Below are 27,219 nucleotides of genomic sequence, written 5' to 3'. Positions count from 1 at the left end.
TACTTATCTGGGGACTTGTCCTAATGGCTTTTCCTGCCAGAGGAAACTTTATCCAAGAAAGGGAACTAGTAAGTGGCGCGACCAAAACTCAAGGGAAAAGGCCCTCAGCGCCCCGCCGACATTTCCGCCCGGCTAGCCGCAGAAACAAGCTAAAAACTAAGCTAAAAACTCACTGGAAGTTACTCGGTAACCTCACACTATCAAAATCCTTTCTGCTAAAACATTTGAGCCCTAAAACATCCGAGGAAAATCCTGCTGGCGCTTCCTGCCAGGGGAAACTTGACGAAAAACAATATGGCGCCGCCCGAGTCACCTCGTGGTACGACAGAAAGGGTCACAGACCGCCTAATTTTTCGAAAAAACTTCCTGGAGTATCGTAAAAAGAGAACCTAGGACTTCTAATTACTGAAAGGCTACCTAAAACAGACTACAGTTAAAATATCATCTACCCATCAACCCATCCAGTTCCTCTTCTACCCACCCATCCATCTATCCATGTATCCCTTCATTCAATTCATTCCTTAATCTGTGTTTTTTCTGCTGGATAATGGTTTTTAATTTTGTAGATTTGACTCTTCAATTGTATCTTTGAATATTGAAACCGAGACAACTTCTTACCCATATATGTTTATACCTGATACAAATTATTGAAAACTAGTTACATAATAGCAGTTTTTAGCACATAATTGCAGACTCTAATTAACTGTTGCTTATAATACTTCCTTTTTCTGTCCCGTAGATGAACCGACTCCAGATGACCAAAGAGGCCAAGAGAGCTGCCAAGATTGAGAAGAAACTGAAGATCCTACTGGGAGGTTACCAGGTGGGTTAGGTTTATTGACAATTTCAAGATGAATCACTTGACAGAACGTACATGTTTGTTGTTTACTGTTTGTGTGTTGTTCCCTACAGTCCCGAGCGACAGGCCTGTATAAACAGCTACAGGAGATGCATGACCAGACTGAACAGACGCACATGTTTGTTGTTTACTGTTTGTGTGTTGTTCCCTACAGTCCCGAGCAACAGGCCTGTATAAACAGCTACAGGAGATGCACGACCAGACTGAACAGACGTACATGTTTGTTGTTTACTGTTTGTGTGTTGTTCCCTACAGTCCCGAGCAACAGGCCTGTATAAACAGCTACAGGAGATGCACGACCAGACTGAACAGACGTACATGTTTGTTGTTTACTGTTTGTTGTTTACTGTTTGTGTGTTGTTCCCTACAGTCCCGAGCGACAGGCCTGTATAAACAGCTACAGGAGATGCATGACCAGACTGAACAGACGCACATGTTTGTTGTTTACTGTTTGTGTGTTGTTCCCTACAGTCCCGAGCAACAGGCCTGTATAAACAGCTACAGGAGATGCACGACCAGACTGAACAGACGTACATGTTTGTTGTTTACTGTTTGTGTGTTGTTCCCTACAGTCCCGAGCAACAGGCCTGTATAAACAGCTACAGGAGACCAGACAGAACAGACGTACACGTTTGTTGCTTACTGTTTGTTGTTTACTGTTTGTGTGTTGTTCCCTACAGTCCCGAGCGACAGGCCTGTATAAACAGCTACAGGAGATGCATGACCAGACTGAACAGACGTACGTAGAGTTGAAGACGTTTGAAACTCTGAAACAGAACGAAGATGTCGCCATTCCCAGGAGAATTGAGGTTAGTGTCTTAATTTGCATATTATAAAACAGATTAACATGAACACTCGCTCTACAGCTTTTGTGAGAATTGTCCTGAGGTGTTGGTCTGTAATGAAACATTGTGAACATTGAATTTTTTTCAAAGTCTTTATCCTATATCACTGTCAACAAAGCTTGTGAAATGTATTAGACCCTGTTACGGTTTTGAATGAGTCAGACAAAAAGACTTTTAGATTATCTTTCCTTGTTTTCTGTACTAGTAATCATTACTTCAACACTTGTTAATGTTGCCATTTATTTGTCTTTTTATGTAGTTACTTTTAATTTTTGTTGACAGGAAGACTTCTGCATTTTTAGTTATTGTGTCTGCATATTGTTGAGACTAGTTTGTTGTTTGATTACACACTTTGTTTATTTACAAAGGCTAAACAGAGCTGATGATAAACAGCTAACCAGTTCCATTGTTGTGTGTGTTCCGGTAGTCGTTGAAGGAGGACGTGAAACGTCAGACTGACCGTGAACACGAGCTACAGAAACACTACGCTGACCTGATCGTGGAGAGAGACATGCTGGTCAGCAGACTGCCTGGGAAGGGCAGCAACTGAACAGCTGGACTACACATTAGTCATATAGGGCCACAAGTAGTCACATTATGGCCACAATTAGCCACGTATTGCCACAATAAGTCCCATAGGGTTACAATAAGTAAAGATTGTATATAGCCACAACGAGTCACGTCAGGCCACAATAAGTCACATAAGATTGCAGCAAGTCATGTATGGCTACACAAATTATGAATTCATGATTCTTGATTTTTTGCAGCTTTGTCTTTCTCCGACCATAGGCGCTAGGCCAAGGAATTCTTGTCGATTCGCCCGTACACTATCGTTCTGTGCCGAGTTGCCGGGTTGGAAGGAAAGTACTGGGGATTACCCGAAGGTCGGGGAAGTCGGCGAAGCGGGCCAATCAGCGTCAGAGATTTTGCACCTGAAGGTCGGCGAAGCCGACCAATCGGCGTAGCCGATTGTGTGCTCGGCGAAGCCGAGCAGCGAGCGAAGCGAGCTAGGTGGGAAAGGCCTTTTCTACTATCGCCGTTTTTTGCAAAATTCTAATATGTAAGTCAAAATTTCGAAGTGATTTATGTTCGTCGAGTTATTTGGAGGCCATTCAACGTACAAAGTGCACATAATAGTTATTTCAAATTAAAATAAACGCCAGTGAAATTTGGCCGATTTCCGGGACACTGCGTTACCAGCACAAACAACTCGTAAAAAACGCATCGGTAGTATATTTACCAAAACGCTGCCACTAACAACATGTAATCGTTATAATCATTGATTCATTCTTGTAGAACGGTCCATACTCAAATAATCGCTATAATGGCATCTGTTTCACGAGATCTGTATTCCTAAGGAGGTTGGTATTCCTATCTCAGTTCTTACTTCCGGGTTGGCGACGTTACCGATCACAAAAATCAGACGAAAAAATCAGACGAAAGCAGTGGGAAAACACGGTCAAAACGTCCCTGCAGTGCAGCGTAGCTTTTGTCAGCATGTTGAAACCCTCAAACTTTTCAAACAGTCCCACGAAAGCCGACAAGGCGCCTAAACGGGCCCGCCGTACGATCCCACACCACAACACAGATCGAAAACACGGTAAGTGGTAACTCACATCAGGGAGATCGGTTTCTTACCCATTGAATTTTTAAACTTAGGGGGAAGGCGGCGCAAAGGATGACGGGAGCATCTGACGAGGTACTTCCGGATAGGCGGTAAACGGCGCACTCACAAATGTTACCGCGGCAGACAGCGCGCGCGGTAGGGTTCCTGTTACTCAACAAAAACTATTTCCTCTTTGTTGCAAGACAACAACAACAACAATTCCGAGGCCTATTGCCCATGCTCTGACTTGAAAAAAATGTTAAGGTTACTTGTGCCGAGTAGTATATGGATCAACTCCAAAATGGTCGTATTTTGCCAGATAAGGAAAGAACAATGTCTGGCTGTTCGGTACGTATTCCCATTTATTGCAGATGTTAAAGTTGAAAATATTAAATGTACATGTAAGCTTCCAAAATATGTTGACTTCGTGGCTTCAGTTGTATTTCTATCACGGAAGTATTTTTTTTAAGATTACATTTAAAAAAAAAGCTACATGATATTTGTGCAAAAATCAGAGAATCAGGAAAGTGAAATTTGCATTTACTAACAGTGATAGACTAATTAGTACTGGTCTGACAATAGCAGACAAAATTTATTCAGAAAGAAATTCTAAGACATGCTGTTTACTGTTCAATTATTTTACTCTCAGTTTGCACAATTGAGACACATTTGCCTATACCCACTCTGGTACATACTAGTACTAGACAGACCCTGTACACTCTATCCAGCTAATGACCCCAGCTTACCTGACAGCAAGAATTGTGACAAAACTTTGCAGTTAAGCAAGATGTTTATTGGAAGGAATGGTTTGCACAGAAGTTTGCTGCAGGTACGAGGGGCGTGCAATAAGTAATGGTCCTGACCCACTTCCAGTTGTCTGATCTAAATGAAATTTTGTCTGTGTAATAATTCATATCTCTATGGGTTATGTTGCAAAAGACAGCTCTGAACTAATTGTGGTTTCTGATTTACTGGTGTTTGAACTTAGTCAGGTGCGAAATGGACCAGGTGTGAAATGGAACCAGTTGAGTGTCGCGCAGTGATCCGGTTTTTGTATTTGAAAGGACGCACACCAAAGAAGACTTTTGATGAAATAAATGAAACTTATGGTGATGATGCCCCATCATATGACCTTGTAAAACGCTGGCATCCTGAATTCAAACGTGGCTGGAAGTCTGTGGAAACAGCTCCCAGACCTGGTCGTCCCTCTTGTGCCATTGATGAGGCATCAGTTGGAGGACCAACCTGGGGTGTCCTACAAAATCGGTGTCCAGAGCTGCATCAAACGATGGGAGAAATGCATAACTCTGGGTGATTCCTATGAAGAGAAAGACTAATAACTGTGCCAAGTTTCATTAATCTCCTGCTATGGGAAATGGGTCAGGACCATTACTAATTGCACGCCCCTCGTAGCATAGAAGTGACATAACATATCGTCAATATCAAATTTATCTGCAGCAATTATCATATATTACAGGCATATTTCAGACAGCTTGTGTTTAAAAGAGGTAAGAATTATCTTGAATCACAATGCATTACAACCTAAAGAAAGAACAAACGTGTAAATTTTCCAGTGGTAGAATTTTCGTGGTGACAATTGTTTCAGTTTTATTTTTCCATGCGGTCGATGCCAAATGTATACTCGTAAGTGAACTTTTGTGGACATGGGTGACAATACATACATATTGTAAGTCCTATAACTGTACCTTACATAGCTTTATGAAACACATGTAACATCTGTATTTACTTAGAACACCTTTTGGAGAAAAGGCATGTTTCTATTGTCAGAAATTAAAATAGATAAAAAACTCAGGAGCAACAGTTGATGTGTCACAGTCTAGATGTCAACAATAATGTGATTATACATTCTGAGCATCTGAGTACATCTTCTTGCAGCTTTTTTTTCTGATATTACGGTCTGAAAGATGTGATGTTCACCATCAAAAGCAAGTGTGAATATCGTGTTTAGCACAAAGGACACGTGTGGCTGTATGTCGGACAGGTGTGGTGCTCAGCTTCAAGGCGCATGTGTTTTCTCTCTATGCGTGCGTGTGTTTGCGTGCGTGCGTGTGTTCATATTTTAGAATACTAGTAGTGTGCTTGTTTGTGAGTCACCTTTGTGATACCACATTTTAAACTTATTGCAAAGCTATTAGATAAAACCTTGTACGAACTAATATTATACACAGCAGAGACCTTTGTTTTATTCGCTGTCGAAAACCAAAACCAGCGCAAGGTTAACGAACTTACCGTAATTTTAGACACGAAGTTAACACATACCCTACCAATATCCCAAAACCGACATTCAGTGTTTTTAAGTTATTGCTTCTGACGGTATCTTGACTTTAAGTAACCTCAGGGATTATCCAAGCCTAGCCTGGGCATCATCATATAGGCCTAGCTAGTTTACCGGGACTCCCATACCCCCTCCCTACTCTGAAGACGATGACAAACTTACTAAAGGATCGCCCCAGCCTACTCACGATAGATAATCAGCTCCTTTGGTCAATACTGGGATGGGCGATCTCTTCTGAGATAGATTCACTGAACAGGGCTTATCAATGGGGAACAGGACCAATCAGTTTGCCCGTCCAAAATTAGACCAGTACACACTTTACAGGCGAATTGCATGTCATATTCTCTAGACTGGAGTGCGTGTGTGTTTGTATGTATGCGTGTGTGTGTGTGTGTTGTGTGTGTGTATGTATGCGTGTGTGTGTGTGTGTGTGTGTGTTGTGTGTGTGTATGTATGTGTGTGTGTGTGTGTGTGTGTGTCAGTGTGTGTGTTGAGGGGGGGGGGGGTTCCGGTAAACTAGCTAAGACTGTAGTGTGTACTGTAGACACCCTGCTAAGCACGAGCCTCCACCTTCAGCCACACCCCGCCTTCAATCTGGTTACTCAGGGTGTTCTTGATGCGGATGGGGATCTGATGTCATCAAAGAAGAAATAGAAATGAAGATAAGGTGAATGCGTCGATAAAGGCCCCTTCACACGAGAGCACGAATGAGTCGGCATGCCGTCAGAATGAACATTCTTTTCTATTCCTGGGAATTCGTAGCACTTGCATTCTAGAATTCCTTCCTTCATTCCAGATATTTGCTTGTGTCCGTTCTTTTGGCTGTCACGAAAGTTTTTTTTTTGACATGGTCAAAACTTTCAAGATGCATTTAAAGTGTAGAAATATCGAACGGCATTTAAAGTGTATTCTAATACGATTGACTGTAAAACTTAGTAGAAATGACTCTACTCTACTTCACTCTAGTAGTTTTCCTCGACCGGTAAGCCCCGAAGTGTATTCTAACTATCCTATCTGTAGTATGACCGCATTCGATCTTACGACATTCCATCATTATTCGATACATTCTTATCTTATTCGATGGACAACCGAAACGGCAATTTGAAGCCAACTTCGAATCATGTCAAAATGTGGCCAAAAGGAATATCTAGAATGCAGTGAGAATGTCTAAAATGCACTAAAATACCCAGAAATAGACAAAGAATAGTTATTCTGACTGCATTTTAGCTAATTCCTTCTCGTGTAAAGGGGATAAAAGGTACTCTCCAAGCAAAGGTTGAGTCGCGTAGACATAGTATTAGTCGGAAAAATTACACTTACGAGGAGCGCCGGTGTAATTTTCCCGACTACTACTAACGTTATATCTACGCGACTCAACCTCTGCTTGGAGAGTAGATAAAAGGTCCATTTGGAATTTCCACCCGAATGTGGCACGGATTTTACAAATACGTTGTTCTGACTGGTTCTTCTTGATTCCTGCTAATCCGGTTTCAGTGTAAAAGCCCTATAATAAAGATACTATAATAGATTTTAGTTACTATAAGTCGACATGAAAAGGACAGGACACAGTAGCGAATGAACTCAGCAGCAGCTAATATTATCTTTAACTGGGCAGTTCAGAATGTGGGAACATGATTTAAACATAGCCATAGCATATCTACTTACCACCGTCTTGTCGCAGGGGACGAAGCGGAATTTTTGCAGAGCCTTGGCCAGAGCGAATCTGAGCTCCAGCTGCGCGAGGCGCATGCCTATGCAGTTCCTGGGTCCGGATCCAAACGGGAGGAAGGCGTACGGGTCACGTGACTCCTTCTCTTCCGGACTGAACCTGTGAAAAACAAGAGACAGTGCGTTTCCAAAAATAATTTCATCAGGTATGTAGAACATTATAGGACATTGGAGTTTTCCTTTAACAGCCAATAATGTATCTCGCCAAGCTTTGTGTCGATGCCTAACTGATATCTTACTTAAGAGCATTTAACTTGAGTGCTGCTTCTCACTGATGTAGGTGACGCTGTTGTGACGAAAACAAAGTCCCAAACGTGACTAAGTTTGTACCCCCCTCTCCTCCCCACAGTCGCGGTTGGTTTATCAATTAGGTTGATGTTCTTATCCTGACGACCGCCTTGATCCACCGGGTAACGTTATGCATGTAGTCTTTTTTGTCTACAAACGTTGCTCCTTCCCAGTCAATTGCACAATTGTTTTAAGTAATGTAGTTTGTTACTGTATGGATTGTGTTTTCGCCATAAAAGCGCCATATCGGCTATGCATTTTTAGCAGCTGTTTCATTGGTCAGGCATTGATAGCTGTCACTACTAAGCCAGAGGAGACACAAAACGTTTTCGTCCTGTGGGATTTTACCCAAGTATGTGTAGACATAGATCAATCTGTGTCAGACTTAGAACTATCTCTAACTATGGTGTAAGAGACTGTAGTGACTGGTTTTGATTGTTGGTCTCGTGTTTGTGATAATCGAAATCCCGAGCTCCAATTAGACACTTTTGAAATGAAAATGTTCTGTCGAGTTAGAGGTGGGCGTCCATAAGCTCTTAGGGAGAAGGACCATTAATATTGCCCTTACAACCAGGGATTGTATCATGCTTTGGTCATAATTGGAAGGGGGGGAGGCTTCCGGGCAGTTTACGAGATGTTCCGGGCGTGAACCCTACGTGTCCCAGTGGGACGCCCTGTAGGTAACAGGCAATGTTTGGGATGGTATGGCCACGGATGATTTATCTAAATCGTAGTTAAAATCAACCGGGGAGCTGGCCAACAATATACACCGTGACCTATTCGTGAAAACCCCAAGAGGTCCTCCTGCGGTATCTAGTACTTTAGTATTCACTAGGACAAATGTATTGCTTTACAGCCCGGCCGGGGCCTCAACCCCGACGGGCGCTGGCTCAATTATGACCGAAGCATAACACAGACTGCTGTACCTCTCAGGCTTGAAGTCCTCCGGGTCCGGCCAGATCTCCTCGTCACGGTGGATGGCGTAGGCGGGGATGTTGACGATGGTCCCCGCTGGGATTTTCAGACCTCTGATCTCCGTGTCTTCTTTATTGACACGTTCAAACCTAAAGGCGACCACAGAAGTATTAACAACTTAGACTTACGTTTATGAAGGTTAGATATCATGTTTAAAAATTAAAGAATTTTAAAATTTACAGGTTGAATTGTTGATTTGAATACGTATTCTGATATGTCGTAAACGGTATAAAACAAAACCGCAATGCTCCAAGGACATTCATTTGCAAACTCATTTACGCCCAACATTTGACCAACTGACTAGGAAAACAGATTGAGCTGTCTTACCTTTGACTAGCAGGGAACAACCTTAGGGTCTCGTTAACACACATGTCTAGGTAGTGCAGATCGTTAACGGCGTCGTAGTCCAGTTTGCCCTGAAGGATAGAATCAAACACTTTAAACCTTATCACGGTAAAAAGGTAAAAAGACGTGCAGAAGCGTGCGTAGTCTAGTGGTTAGTGGCCCTGCCTCTGGAACTAGACGCTGTGAGTTCGATTCCGGCTGTGTCGCTCATCCGACATGCAAGCTACCGGAAAGGGCTGCAGTCCTGAGGACGAGACGTTAAGCCGTGCTCCACTGTTCGTTGTGCTTGTCGTAAAGAGCTAGGGGAATGTATTAATTTCACAGGTACAAAGAACCTGTCAATACTGTACATCTAAGCGTCTGTCCTCTCTGTCACGACCATTGGAAGACTAGCTCTTCGGTGTGCTAAAAGAGATCTCTTTACATGTAACTTTTCATTTACTCACATGCTTCTTGATGATGGCATCCACTTCCTGGATGACTTTGTCCTGAACTTCCTGATGAACAGCCAGGTTGTAGGTTGTGAGAGAGATGGTGTTGGCTGTAGTCTCGTAACCACCGAGCCAGAAGAGTACGGACTCACGCTTGATATCCTTCTTGGAAACACCTTATTTAGAAGTGTGAACACAGATGAATGGGCAAGTTTTTTTTTCGGAGTGCTGTTTTCAACATTATCCTACCATTATAGCATTGTATCTACAAGATTTTCAACTGAACCCCCTTTCTTATTTCGTGCCCTGGTCGATATGTCACCTAAGAAATCTGTATTTCATTTGTTACCTTAGGCACATAAATTTGTGACCAAAGTAACCCCTATCACTCCTAAGTAACATGTATCATTCCGCCTTACATTATGGAACCAGAAGAAAGAAAAGAAGTTTAGAACATAAACAGCAGTTTTTAGGTATAACTACTGACCGTGTTTGCTGATGACCTCCTTTGATACTTCTTCGTCCAGTTCTTCATTATGAGCCTTGAGCAGCAGCTGCAGGAAGTCCACTCGTTTCTACAAACGTTGGAAAAGTGATTAGCAGTCTAATAGATTAACAGTGACAATCGATACAATTTTTTTCTTTTTTCAAGAACTAGGTTCCATGCTAATAAGCTCTTTCACAATTCCGATATCACATGTGCACCACTGATACTATTTACTTGTATTTAGTATACGTTAACTGTAAGATGATGCAAATAGCCACTTGTTGATACTTCTAAGCAAGCTAATTGATGAAAAATACTTATAAAAAGGTGAATAAGTCTTTACACAAATGAAAAAAAGACTCATGTTCGTACCTTTGTGAACTTTTGTCTCCTGTTTGCCAACAGACAAATCAGTTACAATGGGACAAAGTAACAACAATGAAATATGCAAATTCGTGTGTATCCTGTCAACACACTGCACTATCGACAGGAATACCTTGTCAATAAATGTAGCTTTCCCCAAGGGAAAATAAAGATATATCTTACGGCCTCGTCTTCGTTGCGTCCTCTCATATCAATGACATTGTCGACCGCCGCCCTGAAAAACTCTACCGCTTTGATGGGGTACAGGGTTACTCCGAGGTTCTGCAGGAGCTTCCCTAGCCGAGGGAACAGAGCTAAGAGGAAAACAAAAAGTTGATACATGTTGTTTAACCATCAAGTTGACATGGTTAAAGTCAAATTGTATTAGTTTTCTATTGAAACAGAAATGAAAATATACAACGTATCAGCACTTAGTATTAGCGATGACCCGAAAATGCGTATGTCGTTAGATTTTTGCAAAAGTTGATGGAGTTACTGGAAACAAATTTTTTTTCATATTTCGCTTTTTTTTAAATTTTCACAGCTAACTGTAACCGTTGTTTATCTGCCAAGAATACTTCTTAGGTTCTTGTTGTCAACAAGATTCACTCTCAATAGTTTTATGAAAAAAATTTTTTTCTTTTCCTCAGACAGGAAATGTGAACTATAATCAATAGGTCTTTTACAAATTGGATTAGAACGTTCCGTTTGACGAAGGCTGCTGAGACATAAGATACATTTGAGCATTGTTATGCAAATCTTCCCTTTTGACATATGTTCCACAATTCTTGTCACGGTGAATGCGTGCTCAGATTGGTAAACGATCGATTCTGTAGAACATCAAATACTCACATATTGTAATCATAAAAGGGTCAAAGAGACTGATGTTGAAACGATCTTTGGCGTTGCTGACGAAGGGGCTGTTGAGGTCGTGTAGCGAGTCGACGTTCACTCCGAATGCTGTACCGGAAATAACGTCCATCGTGTAGGCACCGGACAGCCTGGTAGGACCACATGGCAAATGTCACCATTTCAGTCATTATAATACCCTTGTTAAGGTCTTGTTTATGTGATACTACCAAAGGAGTGCAGATCAAACAACAAAACTGTTCCATACAGCGGTGGGAAATTCCCATTTAGCCAGCCAAACTGATCTCATCCTCAAACCGGTGGATGCTTGTTTGTAATGAAAGAAATTGGAAGATAATCTTCGGCAGCCGCGCTCTGGGTGAATGAGCACTGTCCTGGTTTTGGATTGGTCGCAATAGATTTCTGTCTCACTAGACATGTACGTTGGCTAGGCTTAGGGTAGGTATACGTTTAAAGTTATGGTTAACCTTTGATAATGCGACCTCTGCTCCCCAAAATCTGCCCAGAATTCTGCTTGAAAATTGACACGCCCACTAGCGTGACATGTTTCTCGCACAGGTGTCCTGGAAACACCCCAGCAGTGTTGGGGCAAATATTTGACAGGGTCAGGACTTTGACCTGACACCAGGTTCTTGCGCGCAATACTCACTCTTTCATGTTAAACATGACGTCTTGTTTCGCGTTCTTGTCAAGGCTGGCCACAAAGTTGTCCGCATATTTCTCGATGACTAATGCCATCTGTTGAACAAACAACACAACACATTGCCACCATGAAATAGACCATAAAAATATTCCCCCTCTTTTATAGACCCCTATTAATTTGTAACTAGTTCTACCGACTCTGATCTGCCACTTCCTGAATATAACCTACGAGTTTTTATCTTCTATTTCTTTTACCAACATTCAGTCTCCTGCTAGTAGGGTAGCCATGGCTGTATTTATCTCTATGCAGCCAAACTAAATAAAATTCCACTTCCGTGCAGTTTCAGATTCCCTACCTGTTTGAGTTTCACAGAGCTGAAGGCAGGTGAGATGGTACTGCGGAAACGTCGCCAGTCGTCATCTTTAAGCGCCGTCAGTCCCTTACTGAGAATTTCACCTTGGCCACTCAACACCTGTAAGTTTCAGATAATGCACTGTTTTGATAATGTTGCCTTTTCTGTTTAGTAGACTTAATTTTGTAAAGGTGCTTATCAATCTGTTTTGGTCTCATTTTGCATAGTGAAAAATTGAAATAAAACAACAAAAAAACACGTCATCGCATCATCGTCACAATTCTTGTACGCACCCTTCTGTTGGTGAAATTGTTGCTCTCCTTCACTGTGATGTCTTTAATAAGATCCAAGTCTCCGACCATAAGTATCGGCTGTCGGCCTTCAAAAATCCTGAAAAAGCATAGCACTCAAGCTGACAAGGGTATGTTAGCTTTTCTCCTGCTGCTGCTGCTTAAGATGTGTATTGATTAGTCTAAATGATTTCATTTTCAATATTACTATCGTCAGTGTCATTGCAACCATGTTAAACAATCCAATATGATAGTGCCATCGCAGAGTCAATTCAGCGTTGGTAATACAATATAGCATACACTTAATAACTGTACTTTTCTCTGTGGTATTGCACATAGAAACTGCACATAACAAACAAACACACACACAAACACACACACACACACATACGCACGTGTGCACACATACATACATTGAATTCACACACACAATGGCATTACGACTATATAACACTTACCCATAAACTTTGTTGAACTTCTTGTAACACTCCCTGTCGAACTCACCTGCGCTCTTTATAAAATAACATTAAAAAACATAAAAGGTTCATAGATGTCGAATACAATATAATACTCCCTAGCCCATGGAAAACTTCGTGCACCATTCGGACGGTAGAGAGAGAAAGCTAATCATGCATACTTTTAATATAGTACATCACAAATCACTTGGTAACACTGATCTTCTTCAGATCGCTGTCGACAAACGATCGCCGCCGCTAACTGCTCTGGGTTGCATTTCTCAATAAAGATCCTTTCATTAGCATTAGAAATTCATTCTTTACTTATCAAGTTTTTATATCGGCAACCGAAACTCCACTGTGGTTCTAAAGAAATCTGCCGAAGAGAACTTATGCCTTTTCTCATAAGGCAATTACCATTTAGAAATCAAGTCCGTACTTAGCTTGTCCAGAAAATGAGATAACGAAATCGGAATCGCGATAGCAAAGAAGTCAGCCATCGGGCCAAACATCCAATTATTGATTTGACAACAAAAGGAAAGCGTTTTGTTGGCGAATGTAACGGTCGCTTTGTAAGAAAAGATTTGGAGAATCGAAGAACCCACCAGGAGTTTCAAAGGATAATAATCACACTCACCTTTCCGTACGACAAGTAGTTCCCAAACAGCGGTAGAGGCTTCGGGCCGGGGATACCCAGATCCTCGAAGGTGGAGTAAGGCCACATCAAATACCTAGGAATAAACAAGTAACAATGGTATTTGGCTAAACACCCGTCTATGGTGTCCTTTCATGTACTAAATGATGCGGTTATAATTGTGAAAGGGTTCCCGTTGGGTAGTTACTGGTCATTTTTCTCTTTTTTGTTTTCACATTTAGAGCCTGGTTGGGGCTACACCCCCTACAAAGACACATGTGGAAATATGACCGTAGAAAAATTACATCGATGTAATGAAATTTCTGCTACTATAATAGACCAATAAGGTTAATTTTGATATAATAGAGTGTTACAAAATGGACTATCAAACCGTGGAATTTTGTAAGTGAATATGATTGAACTGTAAAAGAGGCGAGCTAAATTGACCAAAATTGCTGATGATTCGACAGCAACAACACTTGATGTAATTTTGCAGTGAAAGAAATGTCAACATGACTGTCCTGGGCAAATACTATAGATGAGAAATGTATAAACATTATTAGATATAATCTTCATCGACGTATTATGTACGGCAAAGCTGTTTTTTTTTTGCGTTGAAGGTAGTTGTCTACATGTTGACCTATAAGCCAGGAGTCAAATTGTGGGCCTTCGTGCGCCGAGTGTTAGACAACACTGCGCAGAGCAAATGTGTACAGAGGGCTGTGGTTCGACCGGTTGTGCGGCGCATCATAACCATTTATAAAAAAAAAATTACTGTCACACACCGACAGGGTGCCACCACTGTTGACTACACAATAACTACGTCTTTTTATGATCAAAATTAACTAGTACATAATAGTAGCGTGCTAATTATCAATTATAGTACCGCAGTAAGCTTTATTCAAGGGTCGTCCAGAAAAAATAGTTTTGTTTTCTCCAAGCTAAAAACACGATACAAGAACGTCACTTACCATTGTCATCCGTACAGTAGAATTTTCAAAGGATAGATTGAAGACGAAAAGGTTTCGTAGTTTTAGTAGTAGAATTTTACAGTTGCTATAAGAAGAATGGAAATGACTACCACGTAAGGTTAATCACAGGACAACTAGCCTCAAGCCAAACTCACCGCAACTATTTACTACCAACTCGCCAAATATTAGGGCGACCAGCAATACTTATATATATAATTACTACCAGCAATTTTTATTCTGATTTTATACACACATATATTCACGTAACATGAAATATATTTGGCTCTGTCATTAATTTTGCTGAGTGGTTTCGGGACAGTTTTTAAGTTCGACGAGGCACAAATGATTTGGACTATTGACCCCGCCCCCTCCAACACTATTTAATGGGTTTTGATTAGGCAAATTGTACTGGTAGACAAAGCTATGTTTAATTAAGGGGGTGATTCAACCTGCTTGGTTTACTGAATTGAAACTTATCTTTGTAGAAAGATACACAAGTATTTTAGCTTGACGATGGGGTGTGGCAATGACTCCATAATATATTGTTATCATCACTCCTTTTGTCAGTTCAAAATATCACAGAGACAAAGCTACAGCGTTAAATGTTCACTTACATGTAAATCAGGACAGCACACAGTCCGAACAGCCCACATGTGACGGGGAAGAAAAATAGATCTAACATGGCGGGGAGTCTTCTGGTAGATCAGGTAAAATTTTGTCTAAATACGCTCAGTCCACTCGGTGTTTTAGGCTCTGCCTGGCCAAATGCCGGCTTTTCCGTGGCCTTGTAACCTTCTTGTACAACCAGTTGGACCATTGTGCGCATTATAGTCATCTATCCGGGACAGCCCCTTAGGCTATAGTCCCACTTTCAAACTTTGAACCAACCGGTTTCTTGGGGGAAACGACAAATAAGAAATCATATACAGAAAAACAAAATGTACATAATGCCGACGATCATTCTCGTTATGTCTTGCATAGTGTCATTGTGCATTACGTTCTCGAAAGCTGTCAGCCGGGCCCTGCTTTGAAAATATGACGTATACGACCCCCCCCCCCCCGGTCTAGATTTGGGTACTAGGAGAACTTTATTGCACGACTATTGTACATGATACAATGTATTAGGCAATATCTAGATTATAAAAGAATGGCGAAAATAACAACAGTACCGCAGTGAACGAACCCCGCAGTGCCGCACTGGTGACAAAACCGCAGTGAGATACCACCTTAACCAGAATTTGTCGCCATACGAGACACAGACTGGGTATCCAGTATACGCTCTTCCTGTGTGATCAAACAAAATAAACGAGGTTTGGAACGCGGTCCTTCGGATATTATTCACACTTTTGGCACACTTTATTTTGTGACGGTTTAATTTGACATCCTTAGCTTTTTTTCTATAGATTTACTGATTATGTATGTTTTGAGTTTCTTTGCACGACATTAAAGATATAGATATTCTAAGACTTGGTATTTGTCTTCATTGGGTATAATGTACACAAGCTCGTATGTCTATTGTCCACAGATCTCTTTTGGATGATATCAAACATTTTTTTCATTCAATATCAATCAAAAGTTGTTTCTTTCTGGACGTTCTGGACATTATATAGTGAAATACAGGAAAGTCTCTTTCCAATTTTTGAGAAGATATATTATTTGTATCGTTCATTCTTTTAATGTTTAGCATCTAAAACGATTATATGTCAATATGATTTGTCTAGCAAATTCTACGAAGCCTTTGATTCGTACAATATTGGTTCTTTTAATCTGTTGCTTTTTCATGTTAATTTCGATGGGGCAAATATCAAAATAGCTCTGGGTTTATTGATAAATCATTACTCCAACAAACATCGTGGTAGAGACAGGACGTTTTCTTTCTGTCCAGTGGACAAGGAGAGCAACACGATGCCTGAAAGGTGCCAGAATCTGGCCTTTGACGAGGGTATGATCATTCTTTTTCGGTTGAACCAATATGAAAATAGCATTAGGTTTGTTGATAAATCCTCTAAGAACAAGGTGACATAGTCGTTTTTGTTCTGTTCGGTGGATATAAAGAGTAGCATGATGTTTGAAAGTCGGTAGCAGGATGAGACCTGTGACATGAGTATGAACATGTTCTTTTTTATTCACTGCCTTTCTCTGCCTTTTATGATCAGAAATATCTTTATCTTTAACGTTTGGTATATCTTTGTGTCACAGGTGGGCTTTAAATCATGTCTTGTTCAATGTGTTGTGATATTTGTTTTTCAATGCAAAAGATTCTCTAGGCATGTTGATATAGATACGACTGCTTAAATATTAGCTTAGATTACACTATATGTCTAATTATAGAATTGGTAATAAAGCATATGACACTGCTGTCGTACAGGAACATGAAAGGATTGTACGTGTACGTAGATATTCTTTATTGCTATAAAAGTAACATCATAAGAAAAAGTGTGTGAACAGTAATAAACAGATGTGTATTTTTTGCGCGTCTGTACGTTACTAATTGTGATATAGATACCATACGTGTCATCTATCTTATTCTATTTGTTATCATTCCAGTTCTATTTCAAATATTTACCTCTGTTACATTACCCTAAAGAGAAAGGCGTTGAAAAATCGAACTCTTACTTTGTGATTTTCCCCAGACGCCACATTTTAAGCCGTGAAAGTGAATAAGGGTTAGGTGATCGACATACATCGTAGAAAACCCTATGTAACCAGTACTAGATTTAAAATGTGAAGAGACACCTACATATACATATGGTATATAGAATTGACATAACAAATGTAGTTGTCCATGCAGAGTATCATATTTACATCGTAATCTACATAGAATAGAGGCTGAATGCCATTTCGTAGTAAAGTGTAGATTGTAAACCGTAGAGAGATATGAGCTCTATATTAAAGGTTACACAAAACATATTTCCTTATTTCATATACCTAAGTTCTGTAAAAATGAATATTTCTAACGCAACTGGACAAAATCATCGATCAAAAAAAGTATCTGTTCAATTGCCTCCTCTATAACAGAAAGGCGAGGATATGTTGAATCTATCCAACGATTGTTTCCTTTTCTATCTGTTAACTGAATATCTTCAACATGTTTTGTTGTTACCTGTACTTAGCTCGGTGTGGCAAAAATGTGCAATAAAGGTCTTTAATCATTATGGATAAATATGGCAATAAGTTATTACAATAAACTTCACTCACATGCAACTATGAGGCCACCTGTCTGGCCACATTGTGGATGTAACAATGCCATTTCATCCGGTTCCTGTTCTCAAACTTACGGTTACAGATCAGGCAAAGAAACATCTCCTCTAGCTTCAGTACCTCTGTGTGTCGCATGAAGATGTGTCCGACAAAGTCTTCCAGCTTGGCAAACTGTAACGTGTTTTTACAGGTCAACCCTTCACACCTAAACACCCTCCGTCCCTCGGAGTGGTAGTTTAGGACGTGTTCTTTGTTGAGCTGTAGCGGGCAGATTCCGCATTGCCACGCTTGCATCCCCACCGGATCCATGTACAGCTTGTGGATGATGTCAGCGTCATCCTCGAACATCAGGACGGGGTTCTGCCGGATCTCGGGTGGGATCTGGTGCAGCCAGTGCCAACCAAGATGGCTGAACGACTCGGATAGGGTGTACAGTACTGGAGGTTTGCGTCTGGACAGGACGCACTGGTCGGAGCAGAGAGTACAACGGAAGAACTGCGACCGGGTAGGGAAGCGTCCGTCCCCATTGTCTAATGAAGGGTTATCCACGTGCTGGTTGTGTCGATAATAGTGCCACTCTAAGTCCGTCCTGTTATAGAAAGCGACGAAGCACAGTTTGCATATGAGTAGGCTCTCCTTTCCAGTCTGGATCCTCAGTTCGCAGTGTTTAAAGAACATGTGCTGGATGTACTTGTCTCGGTTCTGGAACGCGGCGCCGCAACACAAGAGCGGAACGCAAACTTCCACGTGTTCCGCTTCAACATGGTGATACCTGTTACTGGTGGTAGGAAACACCTCCCCACACAGACCGCACCTGTACGGGTTTCTCTCCTGTACCTTAAATCCCAGATAAAGCTTCGCTAACAACGTTATATCCTCCTCCACATTCACAGCATGTTGCTTGTAATATAACTCCGGTGGGACTTTGTTTCTGCGAATTGGAGGCCCTCGCTGTTGCTTAGGAGGTTTCCAGTGGTTACGAATATGTTTTAATCCTTCTTCAAATGTGAAGAAGGTATGAGCTCGAGCGCGAGTGCTCTCCAAGCAGCACAGCTTACAGTAGAAGATTTTTTCCTCAAGCTTTCCTGGGGAATGTTCAGGTTTTGGATCCAGGGACAAACCTGCAACAGGCTTTTTAAAGGAACGCAACATATCTAAACCATGTATTAGTGTTTGTTGCTTTTCTTTGAAGTATTGGTCTTTCTCCATTACAGTTGTCTGCCTCTTAATGTCAGCAAATTTGACGATTTCTTCCGACTGTATTTTCTTTATAATGGCGAGAAAGTTTTTATAGAAAAAACGCTTTTGTAAGGTTGAAACTAATAGCGCTGCCTCTTCTGTTTGAATGTTTTCGACTTCTCTTATTTATGCGGTTGCTTTATACTCATTTTGAGTTAGAATGATAGAATTTAAAAGTCTCTGGGCTGTTTGCTCAACTGAATTAGGATTGCTGTTGTTGTTGTTGAAGAACTTGGATGTAACGGGTGATCCACACCAGTTGTCACACTAACAGACGAAGTTTCATCATTTGCAGAACTGGAACAGTTATCCATTCTTTGTCTGCATTCATGTCTCCTGCTGCAAGGAAAATTGATTATGTCATTAAGATATACTAGTATTAACAAAGAATTAGTTATAAAAGCATTTTGGTGCCACCCATGAAACGGTGTCAAAATATATTTACCGATGCCTTCTTCAACTCGATAAAAATGATGCTACATAGCTAAATCTTTTTAAATCCCCCCGGTTTGTTCAATGTGGTGATGACCATTGATCCAGGGTTTCCAAGGCTGGTTGCTGACATTGATATTAAATCATCAAAAGCTCTAAGTATGAAATTAATGTGAAGCAGAGATCTTCATTTGTAAATAAACTGCTGTTTCAAAAATACAACTATCTAAGGAACATGAGACACAAAAGTATCAGACCCAATGCACTCGATAATTTTATTACTAGTAATAGAATAAAGTAATCATTGCTCAGTGGCAACAAACTATGAAATCGAATTGAGTTATAATATTAACATGATTGTCAACACTGTTAGAAGAAAATCAGATTGGTATATATTAGAGAATGCCACAATTGAGGTCTTATTCCATATCGATACTAGCGTTGGAGTGGAGTGGGTAAATGACGGACCATCTGAAAACAGTCAGCGGCTGCATGATACAAATCACCGTAGAATCACATCCTAGCTAATAGATAATTGGAATGGAGAAGGTGGGATACATGTTGCATTGAGCTGACAAATGCCTGCCATGATGTCAAGTGCCGCAACATACTGAGCATTTTCGGTCCTGAATTAAATACTGTACAGTAAGTAGCGGATTCCTAATAACACTGCGGCCATTTTGCAATCAGCATCCCGTTATTTATCTACACAAGAATGATTTACCTTCGCCCCATCCCCACCCCCCACACAACGGCCCATCTCGTCTATAGAAAATGGCTCGTATTTCTATTTTATCGGGGTTATGATGGCTGTGCATGTAAGGAGAATATACTCACCGCTTTTAACCACATGATGCATCAATCATACTGTTTTGCATGCAGAATTCTTCCGTAATTTGTTGACAGAATGAATGGATCTCCCTTTACTGGCCCTGCAATCATTGCGGAAGTTACCTTTGACCTCCTTAGTCATATACTGTGCATGAGCGACATCTACTGATTCTAAACAGAACTCCATCAAGAGAATGGCGCAACGCGTACTTGTCTGTATTGATGCCGTATCTATTTTCAAAATAATGTGTTTCTCACAGAACAGTAGTCAAGGCGGTTAGCATCTTTATGCAAGGAAGAAATGTGCTACAGTTGTTGACAAAAATAGTCTGCTCCTATCATTATGGTATTGTCAATCGAATCAATAATTAAGCTATTTGGCTAATTAATGATCGCCAATAACGTGTCATAAGCAACATGAAATGCGGCCTTCTGATTGGTTGACGTCGCTTGGCTATATGATAATAACATTTTAGGTACCTGCTAAGTCTGTTATTATAGCTCGAGTTACTTTTCTGACAAGCACATGAATTTTGTATTGTCACTGGTGAAATCAGAACGATTTTGCCTTCCAACATCTGCTTGGAGATAAAAAATGCGGCTAAAGTCAAGTTTACGGCCTAAGAATTTTTTTCCGCGTCCGATAGCCAGCCAAGTTATCGGCGGAAAATTTTCGTCCCGACAACATCGGTGCTTTACCGCACTTAGATCGCTGCGTTTTTAACCCTCGTGTCCGTACCACCGCGGCACTCACAAGAACGATCGTTTAAACTCGACCGGACCTTTCACTGCGACCGAACGTTAACACACGACCGATCGTTAGAAGACGATCGGGCCTGTCACTGCGACCGATCGTTAACGCACGACTGAGTCTTACACCACGACCGGGCCTTACATCACGACCGGGCCTTACATCACGACCGGGCGTTATCCATGATCGAGCCTTACACCACGACCGAGCGTTAAATCACGATCGGAGTTGCGGGGCACAATTCACACCTGGTTATGAAATCAATTAACACCTTTCACAACACCTTGTAAACAGGGATGTGTATTGGCCGCGGTAACACACAAATGGTAGACTAGTTAGGCATATTCTCATGTTACCAAACACGAGAATAATGCCGACAAATACAGCGATCACCAAAGAATTTTATTGAAATACTTTTCACGATCCTTGTGTTTGACTAAAGGCACCGGAAGTATACTGTATACATTAGAAAATTGAATTTACTTATGTATTACTTTCTAAAGTAACCGTGATATCACCTAATTTTTAACCTTGGTTTGTTACATAGTACAAGTGTAAGGCCATCCACCTAACCTTTGTTCCAATATACGACATGCATTAATGTTGAAAAAAAAAACTGTTTCAAAGCTGTGTAAGATCTTATTTTCAATGCACATTAATGTACCTCTATCAGGCACCACACCTATGTATCAAATGTATTCTTCCGACATAACCTTGACTGTAGACATAACTTGACTGCTATTTCAAGGAAAAAGGTCAAGCAATAAATAAAGGAAGGAGATGGGGTTGTGGTAGAGGATGAGATTCTTTATTAAAATACTTAACATATCCTTTTATATGACCAATATTGATCTTATTCCTTGTACATCTGTGTTCTGCAATTTGCATTTATCTTCAGCATATTTTGTAAAACCAGTTATTTTATCTTCTTATCATGCCAAAGTAATGAGTTTACTGTAAATTCTTGCCCATGGACTAATTGCAGGTAACATGAGAAATTCAAACAAGGTAAAAAAAATATCACAAGTGTCTACTCTAGTCCAAAAGCTAACTCTAGATCCTGAGTTATTGGGTTTGCCTTCTTATAAGTAAATCAAAACTCAAAAAAATGAGCAGTTCCTAAACAAATTGCTTTACTTCACTCTATGCCTGCCCCACCAGAGTGCTCTGCTGTACTCCGCTCATAAAACACTTTGTTGGTGTTACCTGACTGACCAAATACAGAACTGTCTGTTATTTTCCTGTCTATTACATCATGACTTGAAGCTTTAATTTCATGCTATGCTAAAAGTGAAACTATGGGACAGCAGGCATCATCCCCTGACTGGACTTGATAGACCGTCATCCCCTGGAGGTCTCGATATGTTATGAACTGCTGCTAGCGTAACGTTCCCGCTCAGGCTCAATTCTTTACTTGTAGGAGAAGTGTCTCAGCTTTCGTCCTGAAATTGCAGAATATACATTACATCATACCTATTCAGGAAAACACTCATGGCTTATAAAAGAATTACTTGAATATAAATCTATAATCAGAATCCCTAGCATCACTTACCAATTGTGTAACACCAGGCAAATTATTGTTACACAGATCTTTTATTTTTGATTTCTGCACTGACTATTCTCAGCAAATTATGACACTGAAAAGGTGCATTCAAATGCATAGTTATTGTACTGCAGAATTGTTTCAACCACGAATTTGAGACAAAATGAAAATCTCCTTATCAGTCCTACCACAAATAAAACTACTACGGTAATAATTTAACTTACAGTACTTTACAGTAACTCAGGAACTGTCTGAAGTTGTACTCTTATTTACACTATTTACACAAAGCATATCAGTATGGACTGCTGCTGTCCATGCCCTCTCCAGGTTGGCCATGATTGATTGCCTTTCTGTTGGTAGTCCAGACAGACCTCACCACTGAAAATCTACCTGACAGTGCTGTGTCAACACCGCCCCCTCACGTCGTTTGGTCGGCCAGCTGAAGCCGTTGTCCAGGGGTTGGCACGTGGAGCCAGACGTGAGAGGCTTTAGGGGATGGGTGGAACCAGTAAGCTAGTCACACTATGATTTAGAGTGTAGCAAGAGGAACTGTGTGCTTAGCCACTCTAATGGTATAGAGTGCAGCTGCTAAGCCAACACTACCCAGAGCCCCCTAACCCCCACCTGCAGTTTCCTGTACAGAGAAACATACTCAGTCATCAGTACAAGCACACCAGTGTCTGTTCAGGAGAGAAAAAAATGGCAAGGCTACAATTAGTACAAAAGATGCAGCACACCTGAGCTTGTCTAGAGAAAACTGCTTATCAGTACAAAAGATGCAGCACACCTGAGCTTGTCTAGAGAGAATTGCGAATTCAGTAGAAAAGATGCAGCACACCTGAGCTTGTCTAGAGAGAATTGCGAATTCAGTACAAAAGATGCAGCACACCTGAGCTTGTCTAGAGAGAATTGCGAATTCAGTACAAAAGATGCAGCACACCTGAGCTTGTCTAGAGAGAATTGCGAATTCAGTACAAAAGATGCAGCACACCTGAGCTTGTCTAGAGAGAATTGCGAATTCAGTACAAAAGATGCAGCACACCTGAGCTTGTCTAGAGAGAATTGCGAATTCAGTACAAAAGATGCAGCACACCTGAGCTTGTCTAGAGAGAATTGCGAATTCAGCACAAAAGATGCAGCACACCTGAGCTTGTCTTGAGAGAATTGCGAATTCAGTACAAAAGATGCAGCACACCTGAGCTTGTCTAGAGAGAATTGCGAATTCAGTACAAAAGATGCAGCACACCTGAGCTTGTCTAGAGAGAATTGCGAATTCAGTACAAAAGATGCAGCACACCTGAGCTTGTCTAGAGAAGACTGCAAATTCAGCACAAAAGATGCAGCACACCTGAGCTTGTCTAGAGAGAATTGCGAATTCAGCACAAAAGATGCAGCACACCTGAGCTTGTCTAGAGAGAATTGCGAATTCAGTACAAAAGATGCAGCACACCTGAGCTTGTCTAGAGAGAATTGCGAATTCAGTACAAAAGATGCAGCACACCTGAGCTTGTCTAGAGAGAATTGCGAATTCAGTACAAAAGATGCAGCACACCTGAGCTTGTCTAGAGAGAATTGCGAATTCAGCACAAAAGATGCAGCACACCTGAGCTTGTCTAGAGAGAATTGCAAATTCAGTACAAAAGATGCAGCACACCTGAGCTTGTCTAGAGAAAACTGCTTATCAGTACAAAAGATGCAGCACACCTGAGCTTGTCTAGAGAAAACTGCTTATCAGTACAAAAGATGCAGCACATCTCAGCTTGTCTAGAGAGAATTGCGAATTCAGTACAAAAGATGCAGCACACCTGAGCTTGTCTAGAGAAGACTGCGAATTCAGCACAAAAGATGCAGCACACCTGAGCTTGTCTAGAGAAAACTGCTTATCAGTACAAAAGATGCAGCACACCTGAGCTTGTCTAGAGAATTGCGAATTCAGCACAAAAGATGCAGCACACCTGAGCTTGTCTAGAGAGAATTGCGAATTCAGCACAAAAGATGCAGCACACCTGAGCTTGTCTAGAGAGAATTGCGAATTCAGTGCAAAAGATGCAGCACACCTGAGCTTGTCTAGAGAAGACTGCAAATTCAGCACAAAAGATGCAGCACACCTGAGCTTGTCTAGAGAGAATTGCGAATTCAGTACAAAAGATGCAGCACACCTGAGCTTGTCTAGAGAGAATTGCGAATTCAGTACAAAAGATGCAGCACACCTGAGCTTGTCTAGAGAGAATTGCGAATTCAGCACAAAAGATGCAGCACACCTGAGCTTGTCTAGAGAGAATTGCAAATTCAGTACAAAAGATGCAGCACACCTGAGCTTGTCTAGAGAAAACTGCTTATCAGTACAAAAGATGCAGCACACCTGAGCTTGTCTCATTATTTGCATTTGGACAGTTACAAAGACATACAATAAGCATACTTCAAGACTGGACAAACAATGTTTATTTCATTTAATTTAAAACTATTGACAGGTGCAATACTTGCATATACACAATACAAACACTTCAAGACTGGACAAACTGTGTATTTAACTTGCAACTATGGACAGGTACAATACCTCCATACTGATATAATGACAAAAATATACACACACACACACTGACATAATGTCAAATACACACACACACACACACCACACACACACTTCAAGACTGGACAAACTGTGTATCTAACTTGCAACTATGGACAAGTGCAATACCTCCATACTGATATAATGACAAAAATACAGACACACACTGACATAATGACAAATACACACACATACACACGACCACCCACACACACCCACCACACACTTCAAGACTGGACAAAGTGTACATTTAATTTAAAACTATTGACAGGTGCAATACTTACAAATACACAATACAAACAGTTTCAGACTGATGAAACATCGTGCATTTAATTCACAACTATTGACAGGTGCAAAGACTAGTGTAATGACCCCCCCCCCCCACACACACACACACACACACACATGCAGTCATACTTGCACACGCGCATTGACACAAGCACACACACACACGCAGTCATACATGCACATCGCATTGACACAAGCACACACACACACACAAAAAAAAACATTGAAACAAGCATTGGGAATGGGAAGAACTGTCCTTTGCCGAACTTTCCTGGGCCTTGTGTCATTAGTCCACAGCTGCTTCATTGGAAAGTTTCCATTGGTATGGAGCTGGCAGTCCCTTTTCCAGGAGAGGCATGTGCTCCATCTGCAATGTAAATGAAAAAAAAGGAAATGTAACTTTGCTGGGCTGGAAACACTGGCAAAGGTGAAGTAGCCCCAGTACTGACCTTTGGAGAGTGGAACAAGGCTGGACTCCATGCTAAATGTAAAAAAAAAACTTAGGATTTGGGTAGCCTACCAATGGCCATTGGATCATTTTCGTGACATCTGATTTATCTATTTTTGTCAGACCACAATTTACGTCATAAATTCCTCTTTTAAAGTTTGATCATATTAATAGAACTTACCAGATGAAGACACCTTATGTACAGCATCAAATTGATCAACTCATTTCTTTACATCGACGTACACAAATAACCATACTAGCTATAGAAGACCCCGTAGGATTATTTGGTACTAAAGATCTACATCAACATTTTCTGCTTTTCCATGTGATAGACCAATGAGGTTCATTTTCTTGGACAAAGAGATTACAGAGGCAGGGATTAGACTTTGCAGACTTATAATATCCAAGGAGAATGCTAATCCCATGTGGGAATTTCAGTCTCTAGCTGTGACCTCTCCTTTTGTATGCCTGTTTACGACCTATGCAAATCAGATGAAAGTATGTGCTGATTGACTGTCATGGGACACAACTCTCATTTGCACTTCACTGTCACTTAACTGCTGCATGAGGCCTAAACTCTATGAAACATGTATCAAGTATGATTTTATATGTTTCCGAGACCTGGAGCAAAGATAATTCAAATGACAGACGGTTTTAATAAACCTTGGTGTGTACAGGATTCATGTGACATGTAGGGTGGAACTCGGGATGTTTCCAACAGACAAAACATCCTGGTAACCTTGCTGGCAAACATGCACTGTTAGATAATTCACCTTCAGAATATTCCAGGGTTTTTGTCCATCATCCATGGCAGTTTCTGTTAATTGGGGAACTGACAGTCACTTTCCCGAAGCTCCATCTGCAATGTAAGTGAAACAAAAATAAAGTTTTAAAAACTTTGCAGGACTGGAAATAGTTACATTGCACAAAGGTATTGTAAAATTACACATTTACAGTATTCTGTACATTGTAACACATCAATGATTACAGTACAGTTCCACTGAACTCTATAATTTTCGGACAGGTCTGACTGAAAAGCAATATATATCCTGAGGATAGATATGGTGATCTACGTCTGTAGCACCCTTGCTGATTTGCTAGTACATGAAGTTGGTTTCTGACTATTATCCAAGCAGGGGTTGGCCCGTGGGGGTAACTTAATCTCCAAGCAGATCTTGCTGTGGCAAATGGGAAGGAGTTTACCCGGCACAGGAGTTATTGGCCTTCGCTGTGGCCAATAACTCCTCTGCCGGCTAAACTCCTTCCCATTTGCCACAGCAATTAAGATCTGCTTGGAGATTAGGGGTAACTTATGTTGGTTGGAATTTTTACTGGCTCACTCCCGGGCTTGCTCATACATAACATCCTGGGCTACATAAAAATCGCAAACAGTACTACAGTACTTGTGACCCTGTGGCTTCTTCCATGATCAAGTACAGTATATACGCACAATTTAAAGTCACGGTCTTGGGCATAAAG

General features: G+C 40.9%; 3 protein-coding genes and 2 long non-coding RNA genes across 6 annotated transcripts in view; 1 reads left to right on the top strand and 4 right to left on the bottom strand.

The window, feature by feature from the left end:
* Positions 1 to 2,482, top strand: part of LOC118423449 (cell division cycle 5-like protein) — a 15,681-nt gene extending 13,199 nt beyond the window's left edge. The window contains 3 exon segments of the mRNA XM_035831607.1: positions 740 to 823; positions 1,540 to 1,668; positions 2,132 to 2,482. Coding sequence (XP_035687500.1) covers positions 740 to 823; positions 1,540 to 1,668; positions 2,132 to 2,254 — 336 coding nt within the window. The 3' untranslated portion in view covers positions 2,255 to 2,482.
* Positions 2,483 to 6,091: 3,609 nt separating this feature from the next.
* Positions 6,092 to 15,228, bottom strand: LOC118423458 (cytochrome P450 3A24-like). Of its 2 annotated transcripts, none has more exons than XM_035831626.1 (14): positions 14,108 to 14,175; positions 13,471 to 13,564; positions 12,837 to 12,889; positions 12,382 to 12,478; positions 12,092 to 12,208; positions 11,743 to 11,831; positions 11,076 to 11,224; positions 10,407 to 10,537; positions 9,861 to 9,948; positions 9,389 to 9,549; positions 8,925 to 9,013; positions 8,549 to 8,686; positions 7,272 to 7,434; positions 6,092 to 6,236 (listed from the first exon to the last, which is right to left on the bottom strand). In XM_035831626.1, the coding sequence occupies exons 2-14, from the start codon at positions 13,555 to 13,557 to the stop codon at positions 6,159 to 6,161; spliced, it is 1,440 nt and encodes a 479-aa protein (XP_035687519.1). In that variant the 5' UTR covers positions 13,558 to 13,564; positions 14,108 to 14,175; the 3' UTR covers positions 6,092 to 6,158. The 2 variants fall into 2 exon arrangements, with proteins under 2 accessions (XP_035687519.1, XP_035687518.1); XM_035831625.1 differs by lacking the exon at positions 14,108 to 14,175 and adding an exon at positions 15,053 to 15,228 and having other exon boundaries at positions 6,093 to 6,236.
* A 2,414-nt stretch (positions 15,229 to 17,642) lies between these two features.
* Positions 17,643 to 18,791, bottom strand: LOC118422263 (zinc finger protein 271-like). The gene has a single exon (XM_035829782.1). The coding sequence runs from the start codon at positions 18,789 to 18,791 to the stop codon at positions 17,643 to 17,645; it is 1,149 nt and encodes a 382-aa protein (XP_035685675.1).
* Positions 18,792 to 21,678: 2,887 nt separating this feature from the next.
* On the bottom strand, positions 21,679 to 23,560 carry LOC118423489. Its single transcript, XR_004832056.1, has 2 exons — positions 23,529 to 23,560; positions 21,679 to 23,172 (listed from the first exon to the last, which is right to left on the bottom strand). It is a non-coding gene; the product is annotated as an uncharacterized LOC118423489 (long non-coding RNA).
* Positions 23,561 to 25,427: 1,867 nt separating this feature from the next.
* The window catches only part of LOC118423488, a 3,952-nt gene continuing 2,160 nt past the window's right edge, over positions 25,428 to 27,219 (bottom strand). The window contains exons 4-5 of the long non-coding RNA XR_004832055.1: positions 26,514 to 26,599; positions 25,428 to 25,659 (exon numbers count right to left, since the gene is read on the bottom strand). This is a non-coding gene — a long non-coding RNA (uncharacterized LOC118423488). The remainder of the gene's footprint in view (positions 25,660 to 26,513; positions 26,600 to 27,219) is intronic.

The sequence above is a fragment of the Branchiostoma floridae genome, chromosome 9 (genome assembly GCF_000003815.2).
Source record: "Branchiostoma floridae strain S238N-H82 chromosome 9, Bfl_VNyyK, whole genome shotgun sequence".
NCBI lineage: Eukaryota > Metazoa > Chordata > Leptocardii > Amphioxiformes > Branchiostomatidae > Branchiostoma > Branchiostoma floridae.
This window is presented reverse-complemented; position numbering and strand designations above follow the sequence as displayed.